Here is a 22,740-nt window from a genome sequence, read left to right on the forward strand (position 1 = left end):
ATTTTTAGACAATTTTTGCCATGAAAATCGCGAATACGGAATATTTGGCACTCGAGTTCTCGTTAGTATGATGGACTTTTCGGACTTTTGTGACCAATAGTCAGCGAACCATAATATAGGGCAATGAGAATATATGGGATTTTATTGTTTGTTTTATAGCTAATGTGCCGGTTTTAGGAAGGGGCTGGGTCGGGCACTGCCCGAAGGCGATGAGTAAGCTCGATGCGCCGAAGGCGCTTTAAAATTTAAAATTAGAGCGTCGAAGGTGCTACACAATTTTAAATTAGAGATTTAGAAATTTTGGATTACTGTACATTCTATGCTCAAAATGTTATGCTTGGCATATGCTATTCATTAGCCGAAGGTATTATATTTCTATTATGCCTCTCAAAAAAATTGGTTTCAGATTTCTGAAACATGTTTGTATATAAGTAGAGAACAAAAAAAGGGACAGCATTCGCATTACTCGGAGAAGAATGTAACTACCTACTCTTCCTTTAAAAATGTACCCTCACTGTTTCCGGCTATCAGAAATTATAGTTGACTATTGGCTGTCGAAATGACCGCTATTTGAAGTTGATAGTGTCATATCCGGTATTTGTGAACGTGTATGTATGTTTAATTATCGAATTTTGTTTTGAAACCATCTTATATTCTCCAAATACATAGATAAAGTCATGGGTTGGTCACATACAATTTATGTCCGTATCAACATGAGAAGTTCATATGTCTAGTCGATAATAATAAAAATCTGGTAAAAAAAAAAAACATTCGCAGAATAATATTTGCGCAGTCTTCTGTGCGTCTGCTTTCTATACAAATTTTTGTGACTGTTTTGAGGATCGGCACACGCGATTTTCGAAACGGCGGTTATGCTGCTAGCGATTCACTTTTGCGTTGTAATCACCGATCCGATTCAATTCTTCACTTTGATCAAGTTCTTTCCCATTAATGCAGACCCGCAACCTGGAGAATTACATTTTCTGGTCTAATATAGTCTGAACATGACCCGTAAATGTAGTAATTCCAAAGATTTATTTCAAATTTCATATTGACACTTATTTTGTTTTCAATATTTGCAAGAGTACCAGAGAGATACTGGAATTTCTGCCAAACATTTCTGGACGTCTAGTAACTCTACATATGTATATTTAAAGATTGGCAGATTATTTTATTATTTTATTTAATTACATTATTATTTACAGATTATTTTATTTAATCATTTTATTATTTTATTTTATTGTTTTATTTATCATTTTAATCATTTTATTTTATTTCATCTAATATTATTCACAACATACTTTCTTTTACACACATGGCAGAAATACAAAAATAAATTTTCTAATCACAATTTTCACAGAATAAATTGTATGAAATAATAACAAAAACTTTTTTTATGAAACAGTATATTACATTATGTTATATTTTTAATATTTACAATATTAAAAAATACTGCCAAAATCTGTTCACATTTATCGAATGAGATATAACCAAATACTATAGAAACAAAAATTTTCAGAGCTAATTTTGCATCCCATAGACTTCGTATGTACGTTAAATCAAATTTTACAAATGGTTAAATCAAATTTCAAAAAATGTCAATCAAACATATTCAGTAAAAATAAAATTGTATATTTGGGTCAATGAGAGGTTATTTTAGAAAAAGTTGTTAGCACAATAAAATTTACAAAAGAAATATATGTATCTGAAAATATTTACAAAAATTTAATACGCATACGTATGTACATTACACATGTATGGTTGGAAGAAAAAGGAAACAAAAATTTTTTGCTACTTATAAATAAATCACATTTGTAAAATCTATTAATCCTATAATACATACATATATTTAATATACAAAATAAATAAATCTTGAAATAGGCTACATTTGCATCATCTATCTACCTATACATACATATTTATTTGCATTATATTTTAAGTAACTCTTCATATTGAGATTGACCCACGTAAAGTTTTTGAATATTAAATTTCAAATTAACAGATAATATAATAGTGTGAAAAATTCAATTTTAATACATGTATAAATAATTCACACCAGCTTTAAAAAAATCACAATCATACTAAAAAAAGTACAAATATATATTTTTTAAAGTATAACTTCATTAGGCTTTATATTAATTGTTTTTAGATTGATTTTTTAAAAAATAATTTCTCATAATAATACTACTTACACTATATTTTCAGAGCACTTAATAAAGTTAATGAAAATAAGTCTTCACATCGCACATATTGCTGAATAACATTGTGTAAAATTTAGATTCAATTAAACGCTTATAATTTTTTTTACCGAAAACCGAGAAAATCTGTTAATCTGTCATTCCACGTATCAAGCCACCTTAAAGGACCTTTAGATGGTGGACTGCCCAATTCCATAGGAACATAATCTTCACCACGAATGCAAAAATAACTGAGTATAGGACTACGACACATCGGACAACGATCCAATTTATCTGAAAACAAAAAAACAACTAATAAATAGGTGAATTATTATTAGAGAACCACAAATAAACAATTGTTAATAGTTCACTTACTAAAACATTGTGCACACACACAAGTATGTCGACAAGGTAACAACGCTCTTGACAAGGGAAATACTTGACAAACTGCACACAATTGATCGTTTGATGGTTCTGAGAGTTCATAAGTGGCAGGATTACCAGTTGCTAAATATAATTGCTAAAAATAATAATTTTTTTTAAGTTCATCTACATACATATATAAAATAGTGTTACTAAAACAAGTTTATCTTGAGAGATGAATAATACATATTTTTATTTTTCATTTTATAAATATATGTATTTACTTTATCTTTATCTAACGATAGATGAAGTTTTGTGATAATGCAAAAATTCGAACTCGAGATTTTGACTGATTCGAACTCAGAATCGATCACTGATCAGTTTTCATGATTTAGAAAAAATGTGTGTGTCTGTGTACTTTGGGGATTTTTTGAACACCGTTAGTCCTATCCTATCGATATGATTTAATTTTTAAGTTGACCGGAAATGATACCTCCCCTTATACATAAGTGTCCTTTTTTTTAAAGTTTATGAACTCAATTATCTCCCAAACCGCTAAACCAAACAGACTGAATTATTTTACATGTAAAAAAACAGTTCAATAAACCTTTTGGTTTATTGAACTGAAATTTCATATCTAGAAGTTTAAGTTTAATACCAAGTTATGTATACAATTTGGTAATCATCCGGCAACCGGAAGTGGCAGTTTTCTCTTGTTCGATTTTTCTTCCACTAATTTTTTCGACCCCTTAACCTTTCCCTTACGGTGCCAAAAACATCCGCGCGCTCCGATGATATGTATTTTGTACACATAAATTGACGTAATTCGTAATTATATTACGGAGGAATACAAAAATTCTGAACCTCGTATTTATTTCATTTCATATCGATATTCCCATTATTAGAGTCGAGTTGTAGTAAATACATATCACATGGGAGGAAAGGTTAAACATGTGTGCTCTTCACGAAAAAAATCAAGTATAATTCTTCTATTAATGTAATAAAATTAAAATAGAATCACCAAATTTAATAAATCAGAAGTGGGATTTTGTCCTCTAAGAAAGGTCAAAAATGTTGTGGCCACTATTCTGTCCACACCCCTGAACGATTCAAACTGAAAATTTATATTTGAATTCTTTATGTACTAGCTTAGAGAATTACTAAAGTAGTATTTTTTTTTAAACAATATTTCATTATTTTATTTTGACCTTTTAAATAATTTTTATTTTCTTGATATTTAATGTGTATAATAACTATAGTGATTTTAAGTAATAAATTTTTTTTTAACAAAATCCGACAGCCAGAAGCAGAACGCTTGTCTTGTATCGAAAACGCTCCCATAACCGGTATGTGTGAACTTGTATGTATGTTTAATTATCGAATTTTGTTTTGTGACCTTCTTACATTCCTCAAATACATTGATGAAGTCATGGGTTGGTCACATCCGAATATGACAGATTTCAAACTTCAAAACTGTTGAACATTTTAATACCGCAAAGATAACACCTTTGTGCTCTGAAGATATGATATGCATATTAATTTGATATGTTAGGCGATATCTAAGCAGACAAATTATTTGTGATAGAAAATATATTAAACTCACTTTAAGACATGACAATTGCCCATTGGCTTGTTTCAGGTACTGTGCCAAAATACTAGTAGGAAGTGGACAAACTGAATCTTTAATATGAACTACATTCACTAATGCTACCTATAAAATAGAACAATTTATTAAATAATTACATATGTATATATATAAATATATATTTCATTTGAATGAATTAAATTAAATTCTGTAAATTTTGCATACGGTTTCATCGGATTGCAAATGACTTGGATCATCATCCCTAGTAAGTAAAACAACCAATGGATAATAAAGTCGCGGTGGTGTTCCCAATCTTAGTTGATACGGTGGTGGTAGTTGCAATATTAACGTTCGCTCTTCGTGATCTTCATGCCTGTAAAACAGTTTTGTATGCATCAATATTTCGCAAAAATTTAAAATTCCTCACATTCATCAACCAAAAGTAATCAGAAAGTCGATTTTTAAAACTTCTGTTTTCAATATATCATAAATACGTATATATGATACACCGAATCCATGAAATTGCCTATTACAAGCATTCGGCAAGAGAATTGCCGAATGCGTGAAAAATGCAAGCACGTTGCCCAGTTCACGGATTCCGTAAATTCTTTGCCGAATGCGTGAACTGGACAGCGTGTTATATTATAACCAAGTGTCAAAGTGACAGCTGAATAAGGATGTTTAATTTACATATTATTATGTATAATATGACTACATACATATGTTTCACTGTTAAAATATTGATCAAAATGTATAAAAATGGCATTAATTTATGTATAAGTCATATGAGATGATCGAAACATATGTATGTAGTCATATTATACATAATAATATGTAAATTAAACTAAATTAAACATCCTCATTCAGCTGTCACTTTGACACTTGTCCACGCAGTTGTAAAAAAACAACACCGGAGCGCTGCTGTCTATTTGCCGACTCCATGCTTTGAGCAGACAAATTCTTGCCGAATACACGCATTCGCCAAAGAATTTACGGAATCCGTGAACTGGGCAACATGCTTGCATTTTTCACGCATTCGGCAATTCTCTTGCCGAATGCGTGTAATAGACAATTTCACGGATTCGGTGTAACATATACATAGAAAAAGACTCCTCATTAGACGCAATGCCCTTATCCTTAAACTATTTCCAGTTTTAAAGCACCTAACTTCTCAAATTTGCATATTTCCTTAATCAAAATCATTTTGAATATATGGAAGAAATTAAACAAAAAACGACAGAAAAGCTAAAGGACATACATATGTAAAGGGTTTCAGAATTGCTTTGAGAGCTGTAAAAAACGTTGACAAGAATATTACGTTTACTGGGAGAGCATGAAAGTATTATGGAACATACGATTTTTAAAACCAAACTTCCAGTTACTTTCGGATACCCCTTGTATGTACATACATACATATATTACCTATGTATCTACGCCCCTATGGTTGGCAACTATGTACTAATAGAGGTTTTACCTTATATCTGGAGCACGATATTGACAAGGAGGCATGTCCCGAGCTAGTACACTTCGCAATTGTTCCCATGGTCTCCATAGTGCTGTGTGCAAATCTCGTATCGATACTCCCCAACAAGCACTAAGTGTATATCGTACTTGTGATGAAACTGAACACTGAACTGCTGTGAAAAAAAGAAAAAATAATGGTGATATAAAAATTTTCTTTGAAGGAACTGAAATATTTCAAAAACAAAAATGACTACGAATTCATTAATTCTTTTTTTACGTTGGAAAATTAAGTTTTTAAATTGGTTCCTTTACAAGATACAGCTAAAGATTTTTGCAATTAAATTGTTATTTTATATATCTATTGCGAAATTTATTTATATCATGAATCTATTTTTGGCTCTGAAGTTGTAAATTTTAATAACCATTGGTTTATGTCAAATTATAGTAATAAGTTTCAAGACGTGGTCTTTGCAAATTGCATTTCCATTAAAATAAATTAATAATGTTAGTAAAAATACTCGTGCAATTGGGGTATCAAATCAATACCAAATTTTGTGTTTGTTGTCAGTAATATAAAAAAAAATCATTGTTTACTTAATTATTCAATTCAAATTTTGTATTTTGATATGAAAATTGTAAATATAATTGGTATGAAAATTGTTAATACAAAGACAGTAGTATTATACACACGTGCATATTTATCGATTATTTTAACGTCGAGATCAAGGTAAAACTAGTTCGCTCTTATTAATTAATTCAAAAGGTTGAAATATTTTATAATGCACAGTTTTTTGGCATAAATTTACAATGCGGTAATAGTTTTCAGTTGTGAACACACCTGCAATAAAAAAATGCAGATATTAAATATTCACGAATAATTTAATACTACTAAATAATACGTATACTGGAAAAAGCAAAATAAGGAAACATTCAAGTCGACTTAATTATTCAAATATTCAAGGATTATTTAGTATCTATATATATATTCATTTAATTGGCGATTCGATTAAAAAGTTAAAAATAATTTATTACCACATCAAAACTAATAAAACCAAAGATATACGCACGGCAAAAATATTTACGTTAGTTTCCTAATCTTAACTATAAGGATCACTGTTTACTAGAAAACCTTGTAAATATTTTGGAAGACATCACATTTCTAATAAATAATTCTTATTTTATACAAAATTTGGAATTGAATAATATATAGAAAATTATTATGAACGCAATTATATAGAAAATGAAACAATATTAAACAGCTATGGTCCTAATTCAAACAAATTTTAACCATATTCTCGACATTTTTAATTCAAGCTTTTCTAAAATTCAATCACTGTTAGCAACTTAGAATATCTAGTCAGGGCCTAATTTTTATTTCAAATAACTGTATCTAAAAAAATATTACAATCTTTCGACACTTCGTCTGCGAACACGTATTGTCGGGAACACTTGGTCGTTGAACGTTTTATAGTGGAACCCTGTTCTGCGTATCTTGTACTACATAAGTGAATGATGGCCATTTGGGTATCTCCAAGCGGTATCGGTGGTAGGCGTAGGTACTTTGCGGAGATTCGCAATTACTATAAAACCTGGAGAAAGGGCTCTTGTCTTGGATGCATTCGAAGTCGTCAAAGAAGGTAAGAGTGCAGTTGAACAAGGAACCGGTTGGATTGCCATTACATCAGTTACGTCATGGCCATTTCGACCGGTTCCAGTTCCGAGCCAGGAAAGATTCGTGAGTTTACACGAAAAATGGTCACCCAAACGACAGTTTCCATTTTTTTGAAGGTTGAAACGAAAATGGAAAGGCGAAAAGTGACAAAAACTATCCAAGGACGATTTCGTCTAATCTATATTTTATTACATATGGTATTTATCGGTCTCCGTGACGAGCCCGAATGTGAAACGCCGGAAAACGCAAATATCGGAAGGCAAAGATCGAAAAATCTTAAGTCGAAAGATCAAAAAAAAAGGGTACATGGTAAACGGTACATACTCACTTAATTTGCGCGAGCAGGAACAAGAGGAACAGGCTTTTCCTCCCGAATCCTGCGCGCGCACATTAAACAAGGCTGTATGACAAAAAGAGAGATAATTTCACCGCATGCCACTCATATATACATAGTACCGTTTACCATGCACCCTTTTTTTCGATATTTGCCTTCCAATATTTGCTTTTTCGGACTTTTCACTTCCGGTCCCGTGAGATAGACCCGTATGTAAGTATATGAACATACATAGATATATGGATATAATCAAATTAACTTTTCAACTTTCACAGAGATCTTGGGTTATGTGAAGTTTATGTTTACCAACTATTACGTTGTGGCGAGTTTTATAAACAGAAAATATGCATAGAAATAGCATCTAAAATTAAGGTTACTGATAACGAAGTTAGTAACTGATAGCTGCGATCTTATACGAACACATGCGTAATAGGAAAATGTTATTTCTATGAATTTGTCTCAGGTTCACTCTTTCATTAATACACATGTCAGTGGCGAGTCCTGGGGAAAATGACCAAAGGGACAAACTAACAGGTTTCTAAAGATTTAAGTCTAAGGGGTAAAAAAATTTGAGCATCCATGGATGCATCCACGAACTATCCTAGCGTTTCTTTCTATTTTATTTCTAACTCGATGCAACAGTGACAGTGATGGATAGCGGCGATACATTACTGCTATATTGGCATGTACACGTGCACTCCGGCCGAGTCAATCGGAATAGCGGTCATTCTTTATATGCAAAACTGCACACCCGGTCGACCCCCTACGACGTAAGGATCTTCTTCACACAGGGATTTCCGTGACGTTTCAGCTTAATCTGGTTAGTTAGACTTCAGTTTAATTCTTTTTCAAGCAGATTGCTCCAGTTTTCATTGGAGAAGAGTGTAAAAATCGCGACATTAGCGAGTTCAGGATTTTCCTTTCGGTCAATTTCCAAGAAAATGGGATGTTCTATATCGACTGTTTCGAGAATACTGGAAAAAAAAAGGAGAATCTGGAAGTTTTGATCGTAAGAAGGGGACCGGACTGAAAAGATGCACATCGAAGAGGCAAGACCGTGTAATAACCAGATTATCTTTAAAGCAGCGATTCAAAACTGATGTAGAAATAAGAACAGATGTATCTTCACAATTTTCCATGGAAATCAGCGACTCAACAGTAAGAAGGCGACTCAGAGAAGCTGGACTCTACGGTCGGAAAGCTGCAAAAAAAACAACTACTACTAACCAAGAGAATGAAAACAATCGATTGGAATGGGCGAAAGCACATGAAAATTGGAGTCCATCAGATTGGCAACGAGTGATATTTTCCGACGAATCAAAATTTAACCTCTATAGTCCTGATGGTTTTCTGTATGTCCGAAGAAAATTTGGCGAAAGGTATAATGAAAATTGTACCCTTAAAACTGTTAAGCATCCTCCAAGTCAAATGGTCTGGGGCTACTTTTCGTACCATAGTATTGGACAATTGGAGTTTCTACAAGGTGCCATCGATGGAAAAAAATATAAAAAAAATTTAGAAAAAAGCTTCGTCCCATCGATGGAAAACCACCTCTCATATTTCGATGACATAATCTTTCAAGATGACTCTGCCCCTTGTCATCGAGCTAAATTGGTGAGTATTCATTTTATTTGATAGCATTGAATATAAATTATAAAATTTCAATAAAAAAACTGAAATATTTTTTTTTACTTTTTTTAGGTTTGGGACTATTTACAAGAAATGGGTGTAAAGACACTACCATGGCCTGGCAATAGTCCCGATTTAAATCCAATCGAAAATTTATGGATGTGTAACAAGTACAGGATAAGGAAGAACTACTCTTAAATCGTTGAAAGAAATAATAGAAAAGATATGGTACGAAGACTTCCCAATCGAAAATTTAAAAACTTAAGTAGATTCTATGCCAAACCGAATAAAAGAAGTTATAAAATCGTAAGGAGCCGCTACAAAATATTAATTTCTTTTTTAGAATTTGTAGATAATAATATGTGACTGTAATAAAATTAAAAATGTATATGTATAGTTTTTTTAGTTTAATTTTCATTTCAAATTTCATTTAACCGTGAAGTCAACGCACGGTCGTAAAATCTGCCCTCCATTAAATTTGTCCCCAACTCATTTTTATGACTTTTTTTTCACGTTTGGTGTTACAAGAATTCACTATGGTACAACCCATCATTTAAATGACTTTCGGTTTTGGTTTTATATAAAATTACCGAAATTTCACGCAAAAACATGTTTCGCTTTAGCGTTCCGTTTTATGTGACTGCTGCTGTATATACTCGTACATAAAGCAATTTCAAATTCCGTAGCGCTGTTGTAGGTCAATTTCTTGAAGCTTCGAAAAGTCTTTTGTACAATATGTATAAAGAAGCGAATGCATATACGAAAAATATTATGCACGAACCCGTACGACTGTTTAAATCTTGTTGCAAAATTGCGTGTCTGTTTTTAATGACACACCGCTCACTGACATAACAGTTGAAACCATTGAGAAAATGCAGTTGCCAATTGAACGTCACCATGTGATAATTATTATGTGCACGCGGATTGCACAGAACACTAATCGATTGTTGTATTTTATTTATGTACGTAGTAATAATAGATGAAGTTTTGTGATTATGCGAAAATTCTAACTCGAGATTTTGACTGATTCGAACTCAAATCGATCACAGATTACGTTTTCATGATCTAGAAAAAAATGTATGATTTTTTGACCGATTTTTTGGTCCTATCAAACTGAAACTTAGTACATGTTACTGAAATTCTTATGATATGATTTAATTGACCGGAAATGGTACCTCCCCTTATAGGTGTCCTTTTTTTTATAAGTTTTTGAACTCAATTATTTCCCAAACCGCTAACCGAATCAGACTGAATTTTTTTACATGTAATAGAAATTATAAATTTTCTACCTATATTTTTACCTTGACCGGAAGTAGTACTTTTACTTTAGAGAATCGAGGTTTTTTTGTTTTGCTCAGAAACCTTGCAGCGTATTGTCACCCCTGAGCAAAGAGATGTCACCCCTGGCTCAAAAATATCAGGAGAAATGAAGGGGGGGGGGGGGAGTATGAACAATCGTGCATTTATTGTATAGGTAGTACATATGTATATATGTAACTATGTACGTACTTATGTATGTACATATCTTTACAATTTTGCACGCAGAATCTCGCATCGGTGAAAGCACGTTGCACATCAACCGTATGTGTAAATTATTAGATTGTGGAAGAAGTTGATAATTTATATCTAGGACACATTGTGAGTATGACTACATATTAAAATTTAATATTCCGTTGTATTCGAAAAAACTTTTGATCCGTTAAGATGGATGGTTGTGAAACTTGGAAATCAAACATGAGGGAGAGCGAAAAACATGAACAAGGTGGAGCGAGTATAAAGTAGCAGTGATTGGTAGATTGAAAAAACCTTGTAAAAAAAAGGTACGAAAAGTACGAAAATGGTATCTAAAAGAAGAATTACGGAAAGCGAATAAACGATCCGAAAAAAGAAAATGGAATACGTTGGATACGCAAGAGAAGAAGGAATGTAAGACGACTGAAACATATAACAAATCGTCTGGAGTCTGGTCGCTTGATAATTAATCCTAAATTAGAATGAGGTCACTCAATTTAATAAGCTTATTCTTCCGTGGCAATTATCCCTCCAGACATGTAACTCTTCGTGGAGTAGATTGTAATAAATAAATAAACTGGAGTAGATTGTAAATAATTCTTGCCATTCGGAAGAGCGGCATCTTCGATTCCAATAGAAAATTACCCATTTCTAAATATGTAAGTAAATGTACTAAAACAACATTAGCAAAGAGCGTTCACTTAACGGTGGCATGTGGGTTTGTACATTGTTTGACTGTTGGGACATTGTTGTCATATCCCAATTCCCATTTAGGTGATATTTTGGCATTTAGTGTGAAAGGAAATGCACACTGCACATATGAAAGAGATGTGTGAAACTCGGTTTTAATCATTGGACTTTTGACGAGGATACATGCCACCATTGTTCTCAAGAAAAAGAGAAAATGCTCGAAATAATTAATTTTTCGAAATCATTCTATCAATTTTCGGAAGATTGATGCTCCAAGCCCTAAGTCGATAAAAATTTCAAAGTCATCAATTCCTTATCGGGACACTTAAAAAATAATTCAAAACTAAACTACACTCCTCTTAAAACTAGGTGAGTTTTGCACTGTCCACCACGTCTTCGGTTTTCCGATCGAATGGAGAGGAGTTGCGAGATCGAAGCTGGCCGTTTGGTCGCTGGTTGCTCAAGAAATGTTGCGAAAACCAACGCGGCGGATTAACGAGTGCACTCCAAGGTTGCCTTTTGCGAAACGAAGCGACCGCTTTTAGGCTGTCGTCGTGTCGGCCACTCACTCTCTAGCTCGAATTGTCTCAATTTTACAGCTGGTTCTTCCTCGGGTCGTGACCGTTAAAACCAAAATTGGGAAACTGGGTAGAACAAAGGCACTAGTCTGATTGTCCACGATTTAACATCTGATCTAGATTTAGTCACTTAAGAAAAGCTGTGCGACAAAAAAAGGGAGATTTCTACAGCATGCCACTGATATGCATATACGTATGTACATATGTATGTAGATACCTATGTATAAGCAGTGGTGTAGTGGGGCCAGAACGACGTATTGGCACCTCATTTTCGAACCGGAACGCGTTTCAGCATAATAATTTCACATTTTTAATATCAAAATAGTATAAAAATTTTACCACTTTTGCAATATTTTTTAGACGAGAATTTGTTTAAAAAAAAAGATGTCAGTGAAAATGAATTCTGGACATTATTAAAATGTTTCAAATATAACAAAATACTTCAAATATTTAAGTTCGTAATGTAAATAATTGCGGCAGATTTTTTTTAGTTTCATAGTAGTTTTGAGATTATGTGCATTATTTATGAATTATAGGTTTCCAAGTTTGTTTTTTTATTTGTAATATCGTTATGTTTACTAATATTTAATAACATTCCAGCTTCCAAATTAACTTTCCTTTGCCATTCGCATCCTTTTCCGGTAAGGTGTTGGGCTTCCACCTTCTCGTGGTCCCTACCGAACAGAACCCTTAATATATACTTCTTTAACAATAGTGACAAAGAGGAGCCTTTCAGCATGTATCGTAAATAAGTTTTCGACCTTAGGGTATTTGAGTCGAGTTGGAATGAATTACATATGTAAAAATACATACTTGTTGTTATTTTTTTTTTAAATCGAGCGTTCCGACACCTTAAAATTTCGCACCACTACCTATAAGGGGAGATATCAGTGGCGTGCTGTGGAAATCTCCCCGCTTTTTTCGCAGTCTTACTTACGTGTGAGCGCGCAGAATACAATGGGACTAGGTGACGCCATACCGAGTCCCCCTGTATCCTAAGGCTGTGCGATAAAAACAGAGAGATATCTACGGCACTCCACTTTCGACCGAATTTTGAAAATTAAAAAAAAGCTTAAAACTCAACGATTAACATTTTATTAAAGGATACAAAGTCTCAGTGTGATAGGATTCAGGGTGTTATAATTATTTCTAAAATACATACACGAACATTTTTTAAACATCGTGAAAACGTGATCAGGGGGGTTGATACAAAATATAAATCAGTCAAAATCTCGAGGTCAAATTTTCGCACGATCACAATATCAACTTAATTGATATGTACATATACATATGTACATGTACATATGTAAAAACAAGACATGAAAATTTCTCACCAAAACATTACTATCGATAATTCGAATATGTATACAATGTAAGTATGTACATACATAAGTAAAACTCATAGGTCAAAATTACGCAAGAGACAAGTTGGATTGGGTAAAAGCGAAATTATTGGTCAGTAGCGAGATGACCTTGTTACCGTCCCTTGCATTTTACGTCATGCGTACAACGCATTACATATAAAGTATTTGGTCCAATATACACCTTTCTAGTTGATCTTAATCAATTTACCGGAAGTAGTAATTAGTGGTGTGGTGCCAATAAAAAACTTTGTATATTTTTTATCGTATATCCCTGTCGATATGGTAAAACATTTCTACTAATTTGATTACAATCAAATCAAAAGTCCCAAAGATCCAGCCCACACCGGGAGATTGGCGAGCAACTCGGTTACTCGGCGACTTAGTTGCACGACCAGATCAAATACATGCAGTTGCATATAGCATGCCGCATTGGTTACCCAAGCAATAAAATCGGTCGACCCGCGACAACAGTGGTTTATTGCTTGAGTGACCAGCACAATCCTTCAAAATGTACGCTTGGTGATTAGTTGCTGGTGACTATAACCTGAAAAACCTATGAACACGTGTGACTATATCGTCACATTTTGAAAACTCTAATAGATATTAGTGAGCAGATTCTCGGTAGCTTTTGGTTGCCCGAGTTGAGTGACCAAAAGTGACCACGAGAAACTGCGCTTGGGCAACGCAAGCCGCCCGGTGTGGCCCAACTCAGACATAAAAAATTGATTTCACTCAGGAAAAAGACACGCGAATTTTCTGCATTTTTATGCAGATACATACATATATATATGTACAGTGTATATATTTTTATAGATTCATTATTCACTGATGATTCCATTAAAATGAGTGACAAAAATAACTTTAAGAATCAGTAACCAATTAAAGATTACATGTATTTTGAGTTCCAAATTGGATTATACAAAATATCAAAGTGTTCTAATAATTTTACAGACTAAAATATTATTCAAGTAACTTATTTGATTGCATCTCAAAAGGGAAAAAATTGCATAGCTCTTCCGATTAACATCTTTTGAATTTGACATGTGAGTGATATTGACAATGAACTAATGAAAAAGTGCGAGAAGAGAAAGCAGGAAGGAGATACGTGTGCGAAAAGTGCCAAGCCTGCGTACAGAAGAACAACGAATAGAATTCAAGTAGAAGTAGAAGGTTGAATATGTTACAGAGTGTTGCAAAACGACAAACGAGGTCAAATCGTAATCGCGCCGAAGCCTTTTTTATCAGCATGTATTTCTTTTTTTCTTTTTAAGAACAAGTAGAAATTGATGCAGTGGTGCAGCAGTTAAATGTGTATGTATATCGGTTAATTTCCACAGCACGAACGCGAGACAAACACCCCGTGAAGATGACATCGCCTCGACTTTCTGTATTTTGCAGTCACAACTGATAAATAAATCTGTTTATGAGCAAATAAATCAAGTAAATCTAAAGGTTTATACGGTTTTACAGTGTAGACGTCAGAAGTTGAGGAAACATCTGAATATTTCCATATGGTTACAGGTATAACAAGGCGATATGAACAATGTCATGCATGTACAATGTACGTACAAAAATTGCAACGGTTGTTTCGAAGATCTTTGAGAATACTGTTCAAATATGCTTTCAAAATTTTAAAATCCTAATCTTGTTGACTTTTAACTAATACCTGAATTATTTTACGTACATTTTAAAGAATATATTCCGAGATTGTGTTGACCCAGTTGTTCTCTAAGTGATGGGCACCAAAAATGTCATACAGGGAGAGAAATTTATGAGCATACATATTACGTTCCAGTATCATGTCACAAATGAATTTCCAGCTTAAGATTTAGATTCTATCCTTCATAGCGATGATTTCAAAAATTATTTGCATACATATGTAATTGGTAAAAATATACTATTATTTGAATGTTGTAATATATGTACATATGTATTCATAAAATTCAAGAATTTGCTTTATCATAACTAGTGGCCGGATCCACAGCGCGCCGTTTATTGTTCAATTGTTGTAAAAGGTTCGCCCAACCTTTTTTTTTGTACTCTAGCTTTGTAAATAGAACCAAACCGCCCCGATTCCTGGAAAAAGCACGGTCTCTATCCGCAGTCTAATCATAACAGTTATTCTCAGCAGTTTTCTTGAGACATCTTTCCGAAGGAATGAGAAATACACTATTGTAGAATAGTATATTTCTTAGAATGTGAATATTAAATGTTATTATTGTAATGAAATTCTTTGACTTTCAATAGCATCTAAACAATATCCTAGGGTTCTTGCAGTGATCCTTGCCAAAGGAGGACCCACAAAATATTAATAACAATTTATGTAATATATTTTTAATCAATCCCAATCCTTGTTTTATTTTAAATTCCGTTCATTTAAAAATTATGAGAGATTTTCAGGGGTGCTTCAGACTTATGGCCAAGGCTGTATATGTACATAGGTATTACAATGTGCCGATTGGAATGTATTCCTCTATTATATGTACACATAAATAAGATTTTCGTTCATTTCAAATATAAAACATTTATCTTGAAAAAAAATTCACATCCAATATATTTACATATATATGATTTTTTGTTGGATTTGGTGGGTCCCAAAATAAATTCTGAGAAGCATTTCTCTAACCAACTGATTTTCATGCATAAATACAGTAACCAATTCAATGTAGCAATTGTGGGAAACATTAATTTAGTGAATATATGACGGTATACTCCATTCGACTCAAATTTTAAATGCTAATGAGATTCGATCACTGCAAATAACATTAAAATAACGCGTGTATAAAATATTCAACGAGACAAATTGACAGGGATAGATTCGGAATATGCAAGGTCGAAACGAACAATGAATAAGCGAAATCGTTATGCATTTCTATACATTGTTATTGGTAATTTATTCTGCTCGTATCATACAAGGACCTTATTGATTATATGCACAATCAACAGTCTTATATATGTGAGACACATCTTCGGTGTAAATGGCCAACAAGAATACAAATGTGTTAAAATCCGATAATATTGGCATAGCTTGTAATAATATGTTTTTTTTTTAATTGAGGCTTACATAAGTTTGAAGATTTAATGAACCTCAATGTCTTATTATACACTTATATGTAAATAGCTACCCAATGAAAACCAAATACAAATCAAAACTGATGTCATCTAAAATTTCGAAAATTGGCGTATGATACTGACAAATTACACTCTTTGCAAATTATATATAGGTAATAGGCAGATTGACCGGTTTCTATGTTCTAGTATTGTTGCAGTACAAAAATTGACAGCATACAAAAACTCGCTTAAGTGAGACAGGAAAAAGGCTGCAATCGTTCAATTAAAGTAGGCGGTCGAATGCTCGTTGAAACATACATATACAAAATTTACCGTCATACGTGGTTTTGGATGAGTCGAGCAGCTTGAACGTGAAGGGTATGTGCACCTTGGTCATCTTTATCTGCATCGCTCGATGTGGTGGCGGAGATCTGTGCATTGGAGCTCTAAACACCAGGTCATCTCCGTGCACCCTCACCATCAACATAGTTCTGAAAAATGCAAACAGCATCAATTGAGCATCGGATATACATATTTACATATTTTATTTTAAAAATATATATAAAACGATGGGTTATGTTATATTGATCCATGGATAATTAAACTCGAATGTTAATATTACATACTTTTAAAACGAGTTATGTAAAGATGTTAAAATTTCGCTATAATGGCTTAAGATTATTGCAAAAATTGGATTTCCAATTACATACATACTATGTGTTTCATAATTTGTTTGGCAATATTGTATGAATCTAAGGTCAGGTTAATAGACAAATATCAAACAATGTTATTGGTTTTTGTATACTTTTCATATGGTATTTTTTAATGAATAAATCTGAGAATTAATATACATATGTATGTATGTACACATGTTCATGTTACATGCAATTTGTGAGATTGCTTATTTCATAAAATTGTTTATCTCAAGAATGGTGCAAGCCTGTTGCTTTTTTTTATAAATAAAAGTTAGCTTGATAATATAGGCATTCATTTGCATATGTTTTAACAATTTCTTTATCAATATATGTAATTATTTGTATTGCTGCGACTATAATATAGTTATTCATACACAAAACCAATATATTTTCCAAAATGTACTTGTTTTTTTTTTGTGACTACAATTATATTGATATTTTATTAGTGTGATACCCGAATAGGGATGTGAACAATACAAATATTTTTAATAAAAATGAAATAGACGATAATGTCAATTAAAACATATTTTATGTTTCAATTCGGATTAGGGGGTGACGACAATGATACAGATTTTCTAAAATGGAAAATTAGATTTTTTATGTGGTGAAATATCATTTGGTTTAGTTCAAAAAAAAAATTACAGACGTTATTAGTATATATGTATGGACTTTACTAAATTCATGAAACAAGCAAAACAAATCATACCTATTTCATCAATATTTTTCACAATACACATTAAGGAGTAATAAGATTGAGGATCACCCGATAAGTGATAACAAAAATTTTCAAGGTATCACCGACAAGTTACTATTTGAACTTATGTAACTACGTAGTATGAAGATGAAAGGCACTTCTCAATTTCGTAACAAATTTTAAACATTTATCTCGGTGTTGGGCTACCTCCTGATCCGGGCTAGAGCCATGGCTGTCCCCCCGATGCCCAGGCCATGAATATAGACATACTTATTCATCTATATTTATAATTCTATATTGAAATATGTATGTATATTTTGTACACATAATGTCAAAGTCAACACGCAGATATACATACATACACTGAGACTGAATCATGAAACATTGCATTAGTTCAAAACGTGATACTGATAGACATGGCCAGCCAACTCAGAAGTGCCGCAGATGTAAGGCACCCGAGCCTCATGTATGAAAGGGGCTCCAGAAAATTAAAATAAAAGGAAGGAAAAAAGCATTTTATTTACAACACTTTTATGAAAACACAAACACTTGCACTACTGTCTTAGGTAGATGAAGTGCGGAAACGAGTCTTTCAGCTTGCTTCTTCTTGCAAGTAAGGCGATCCTAACAAAACATTGTACAAATTTTGACAGAGAACAAGCCTCTTCGAATACATTTTTTTAAATATTGTATTTATGCAATGTATTATACAGATTTTTTTTTCGTAGTTGGAACACCCATTTGAAGAAAGCCTTATTCCTTAGATATATTAGAAGATATATTCCTTTGCAACCTGTGTTTTTAGAATCTGCTGTAATGAGAACACCGACTGATACTGATTTTATTTATTTAGAATACATGGAGAAGGCGGCAAAGCCGACAGGGTTCACAGGGTGTGACTTCATATAAATAATAAAATAAAACAAAAATACTCATGACAATAATAAAATAAAAGAAAACAAAAGTAAACACGAAAAAGAATATGATATAAGAGATAAAAATACCTGAACCGGTAACATTATACAACTAAGAGAAAACAAAAATATAGTAAATATATTTAGAAAAGAAGAATTACAAAAATCCTTTAAGTTTAAGAAAAATATCAAGCTTGTTTTTAAAAATATTAAGGTTTTCAGAATTTACTACATTGTTGGGAAGACTATCCCAAACTGAATCTACATACCCTGTTTGAAAAGAAGCAATCTCTGATCAATTTATTTGATTCTATCCTTTATGGAAGCCGCGAGTGCGACCTCTGACATGTGTTTTCTGTCAGTGTTTTCATTGAACCTAATAAGTTTGAACATATGACAATTATAATGATTATTTATCATTTTATAAAGACATCGATTAAGTCGCCATTATTCTTCTCGTCTCCAGTGTAGTGACAAGTCAACCTTTCGTCGATACAGCCTCTCGGCTTATATTTTATTGTTTGTAATATGAATTAGAATCAACCGATTGACAGTTGATCTATTGAATACGATTTTTTTTTTAATTTTCTCGATAATAGCAACTGATATTACAAAACGATTAAACGAGGACGCTCCAAATTACAAGTAAACAATCGTGCGATAAGTCGTAGCCGAATGATATTTATTTGAACAGCGCGTATACGAATCACCTATTCGACAAAGTTGTTTACATTTTGAGGCATTTTCAGCGCGCGCATGAAAACACGACGCACATCGGACCATTTGACAGATGCCGCAGCGACATTATGACATTAGCGAGAAAGAGAGGGAGAGGGAGGGGGATATGTGGGGAATGTAGTGTTAGAGCGAGAGGTAGATAGATAGATAGGTAGATGGGTAGACCTGAGTCCCAAGAGAGCGCAGACGCAGACGCTGGCCAGCATCAGCAGAGCCGGCAGCGCGGCCGAGAGGTCCATGGCGGCGGGCAGAGCGCTCATCTTGAGCGCGCGCCCCACTTGTTCGCCCCACTCGCTCGTCCAGCCCGCCCGCACCCCACGCGCCACACGTCACACTCCGCACCCGCGCGCGTGCACACACGACCACACACCTCCGCGCACCGACACGGACTGGCCGACTGTCGAGTGACGAACGGCGCGCGCATTTCCCCATAACCTCCCACTTTCCTCTCTTGGACGACTGTCAACTGTCAAAACGCACACGTTTGACAGCTACCGCTCTCGCTCCCGATTATCCGGGTGTCGATTATCCGGTCTGCGGATTATCCGTGCTATTTTTTTAAACTTCATTCTGATTATTTTGCCTCGCCAATTCGGTAATTTTTTTTATTATTTAGCCTTCAATCTCATTTCAACTGGAAAACATCTGGGTATCCCCTTTATTCCTCCGCCTATCTGGTTATTTCCGTTTCAAGTTCGATTTACATACATATATCTCTATAATATCAATGCCGCGCTTTCGAATTTGGTCTGTTCGTCGTCGCCGTAAGATACAATGTAGCTTTTGTGTTGTATTTTTAAAAATTCGTGTTTAATACCTGGTTTTATCCGTTTTTAACCGTGTTTTATGCCTGGTTATTTGTTTTTGTTTACGATTTAAGGTAATGTAAGTGCGGATAGTATTCTTTGGTACATTCTATATGGACGCGCATGAATGCGTAAATGCGCATGCGCGAATGGAGTATGAATACGTCCATATAATGTACCAAAGAATACTATCCGCACTTGCATGACACCTGCAGGATACGCGTCGTGCTGGATAGGTATGAACAGACCTTTAACCTGTGAGGAGAACTTGAAACTTTTCAGAATGGTCGCCTTGTGAAATTCTCACTCGAAATTTAGGAAGGATACAAAGTGAAATAAAAAATTATTTGTTACATTTAGAAAGCTTTCTTAATTAAGTAAAAAAATTCTAAATTCTAACTTTTTTCATTATAATTGTAAATTGAATTTATATAAACATATTTATTATTCGAGAACAATTGATAATTTACCTTTAAAATATTTTTACAAATAATCATTAACAGAGATGAAAAATTGAAAACCTATTAATCAATCAAACATTTCTTTATTAAATGTAACAATTACAATGAAAATGCGATTTTTATTTGTCGTTTTGATAAATGATCAATTAATGGTTAATTTTTTTTCAGGTGGCTAATTTAAACACAAAATGACGACTCAACTTGAAGATCCGTTGAAGATATCGATGAAAAGAAAAAAAAATATGCTTACCATAAAAGAAAAATTGGAACTGATCGAAAAATACGAAAACGGAATTTCGGCGACAAAACTAGCGAAAGATTATTGCATCGGTGTTCAGACGGTGCGTGACATCAGCAAGAACAAAAGTAAATTGGAAAAGTTTGCCAGAGATTGCGACAACGGTGCCGGCCCTTCGAGAAGGAAAAGCATGAAAAAATCGACATATGAAAATCTGGATATAGCTTTGCTTCAATGGTTCAATCAACAACGGACCCAAGGTGTATCTGTTACCGGTCCTATGTGTACTCAGAAAGCTAAGTTAATATACGATCAATTGGGTTTAGAAGGCGAATTCTCCGCTTCGTCCGGCTGGCTCACTAGATTCAAACAACGGTATGGTATTCGAGAACTATCCGGACAAGGGGAAAAATCTAGTTCTTGTATTGCAGCTACTGATAGTTTCATCACTGATTTTCAAAAATTTGTTGCGCAAGAAAATCTGCAACCCGACCAAATATATAGTGCCGATGAGATAAACCTGTATTGGAAAAGTTTACCTACCAGAATTCATGCCTATGTCAAAGAAGAATATATGCCCAAGACTTTCAACGATCGATTTACACTCATGTGCTGTGGGAATGCTTCTGGTAGTCATAAATTGAAACTTGTAATGGTCGGAATGGCAAAAAATCCAAGATCGTTCAAAGCCAACGAAACCGGTAATCTACCAGTTTGTTATTATAATGAAAAAGGATTGAAAATAAATCGAGAAATTTTTGAAAATTGGTTTCAGAATGTTTTTGTACCGGAAGTTAAATCTCACTTGAAAGATAAAGGTATACAACAAAAATCAATTCTATTGTTGTTCAATACTGATTCATGTTCTTATCAAAATGTACTCGAGTCAGAAGATGGTCTTGTGATTGTAAAGTTTCTACCTCCGAATACTATTTCGTTAATTCAACCTACAGATCAAAGAGTTAGTTCATTATTGAAAAAACAGTACCGTGCAAATCTTTTTAAAACGTATGCTTACAAAGAATCTGGTTTCGCATCATTTTGGAAAAATTTAACTGTTTTAGATGCTATTTATGGGGTATCTCTTGCGTGGTCCGAGATTAGCCCTATAGCGTTTGTCCAATCGTGGAAGAAACTTCTTCCTAATTTAGACAGTCGTCATTTCATTTTAGGTGAAGAAGGAACTGATGTAACAGAAATAGTTGACATAATGAAGAATATTGATGGTTTTCAATATGTAAATAAAGAAAACGTCGATGAATGGCTGAAAAGTGATATGTGTGAAACTAGTTATAATAAAAAGAATGCTATCAATCTTTCCATTGTTGATGTTGCTTGCAATCATCATGCTGAGGAGGAAGAACTAGAGAGTGAAGAGGAAGAAGGTAAACGCATCGATCACAGCATAGCGTTACATTGTGTCGACACTTTGTTGAAGTATTTGAACCAATGGAATTATGAATACAATGATGTTGTAGCCGTAAAGAAAATCCGAACAGGTGTAAAGAGATTTATTAAAAATTCACAAATTAAATAAATGTAATTTTTTATGAGCTAATGAAATTGTTTTTCAATTCTTTCCTTGTAATGATTTTTTAAAGTATGAATAATAGACTAGTCTTTTTGATTTAATTTTTGTTACAGAGAAGTATTCCAAGTCGTACAATTTTATTTAAAGATTACTTATTTATTCATTGTTCACAATTGATAAATATTGTTTCATCCAAAAAATAATCATTTCAGAGTTTAATTTTATTTCAGGATTTGTGTATAGG

General features: G+C 33.4%; 1 protein-coding gene across 1 annotated transcript; it reads right to left on the bottom strand.

The window, feature by feature from the left end:
* Positions 1-1,185: 1,185 nt before the first annotated feature.
* On the bottom strand, positions 1,186-22,521 carry LOC143910897 (cell growth regulator with RING finger domain protein 1-like). The gene is made up of 8 exons (XM_077429523.1): positions 20,465-22,521; positions 19,626-20,195; positions 16,753-16,910; positions 5,600-5,762; positions 4,351-4,498; positions 4,144-4,251; positions 2,553-2,697; positions 1,186-2,471 (listed from the first exon to the last, which is right to left on the bottom strand). Exons 2-8 carry the CDS (start codon positions 19,718-19,720, stop codon positions 2,305-2,307), a joined length of 984 nt encoding a protein of 327 aa, XP_077285649.1. The 5' UTR covers positions 19,721-20,195; positions 20,465-22,521; the 3' UTR covers positions 1,186-2,304.
* Between the last annotated feature and the right edge of the window lie 219 nt (positions 22,522-22,740).

Source organism: Arctopsyche grandis, chromosome 4, assembly GCF_051622035.1.
Source record: "Arctopsyche grandis isolate Sample6627 chromosome 4, ASM5162203v2, whole genome shotgun sequence".
Classification (NCBI taxonomy): domain Eukaryota; kingdom Metazoa; phylum Arthropoda; class Insecta; order Trichoptera; family Hydropsychidae; genus Arctopsyche; species Arctopsyche grandis.

Excerpts from the sequence above, each read along its gene's own strand:
- LOC143910897 (XM_077429523.1), bottom strand. The coding sequence starts at position 19,720 with ATGAGCGCTCTGCCCGCCGCCATGGACCTCTCGGCCGCGCTGCCGGCT. Across the intron at positions 16,911-19,625 it reads TGCGCTCTCTTGGGACTCAG|AACTATGTTGATGGTGAGGG; the intron begins GTCTACCCATCT and ends TGCATTTTTCAG. Across the intron at positions 5,763-16,752 it reads ATCCAAAACCACGTATGACG|CAGTTCAGTGTTCAGTTTCA; the intron begins GTAAATTTTGTA and ends TTTTTTTCACAG.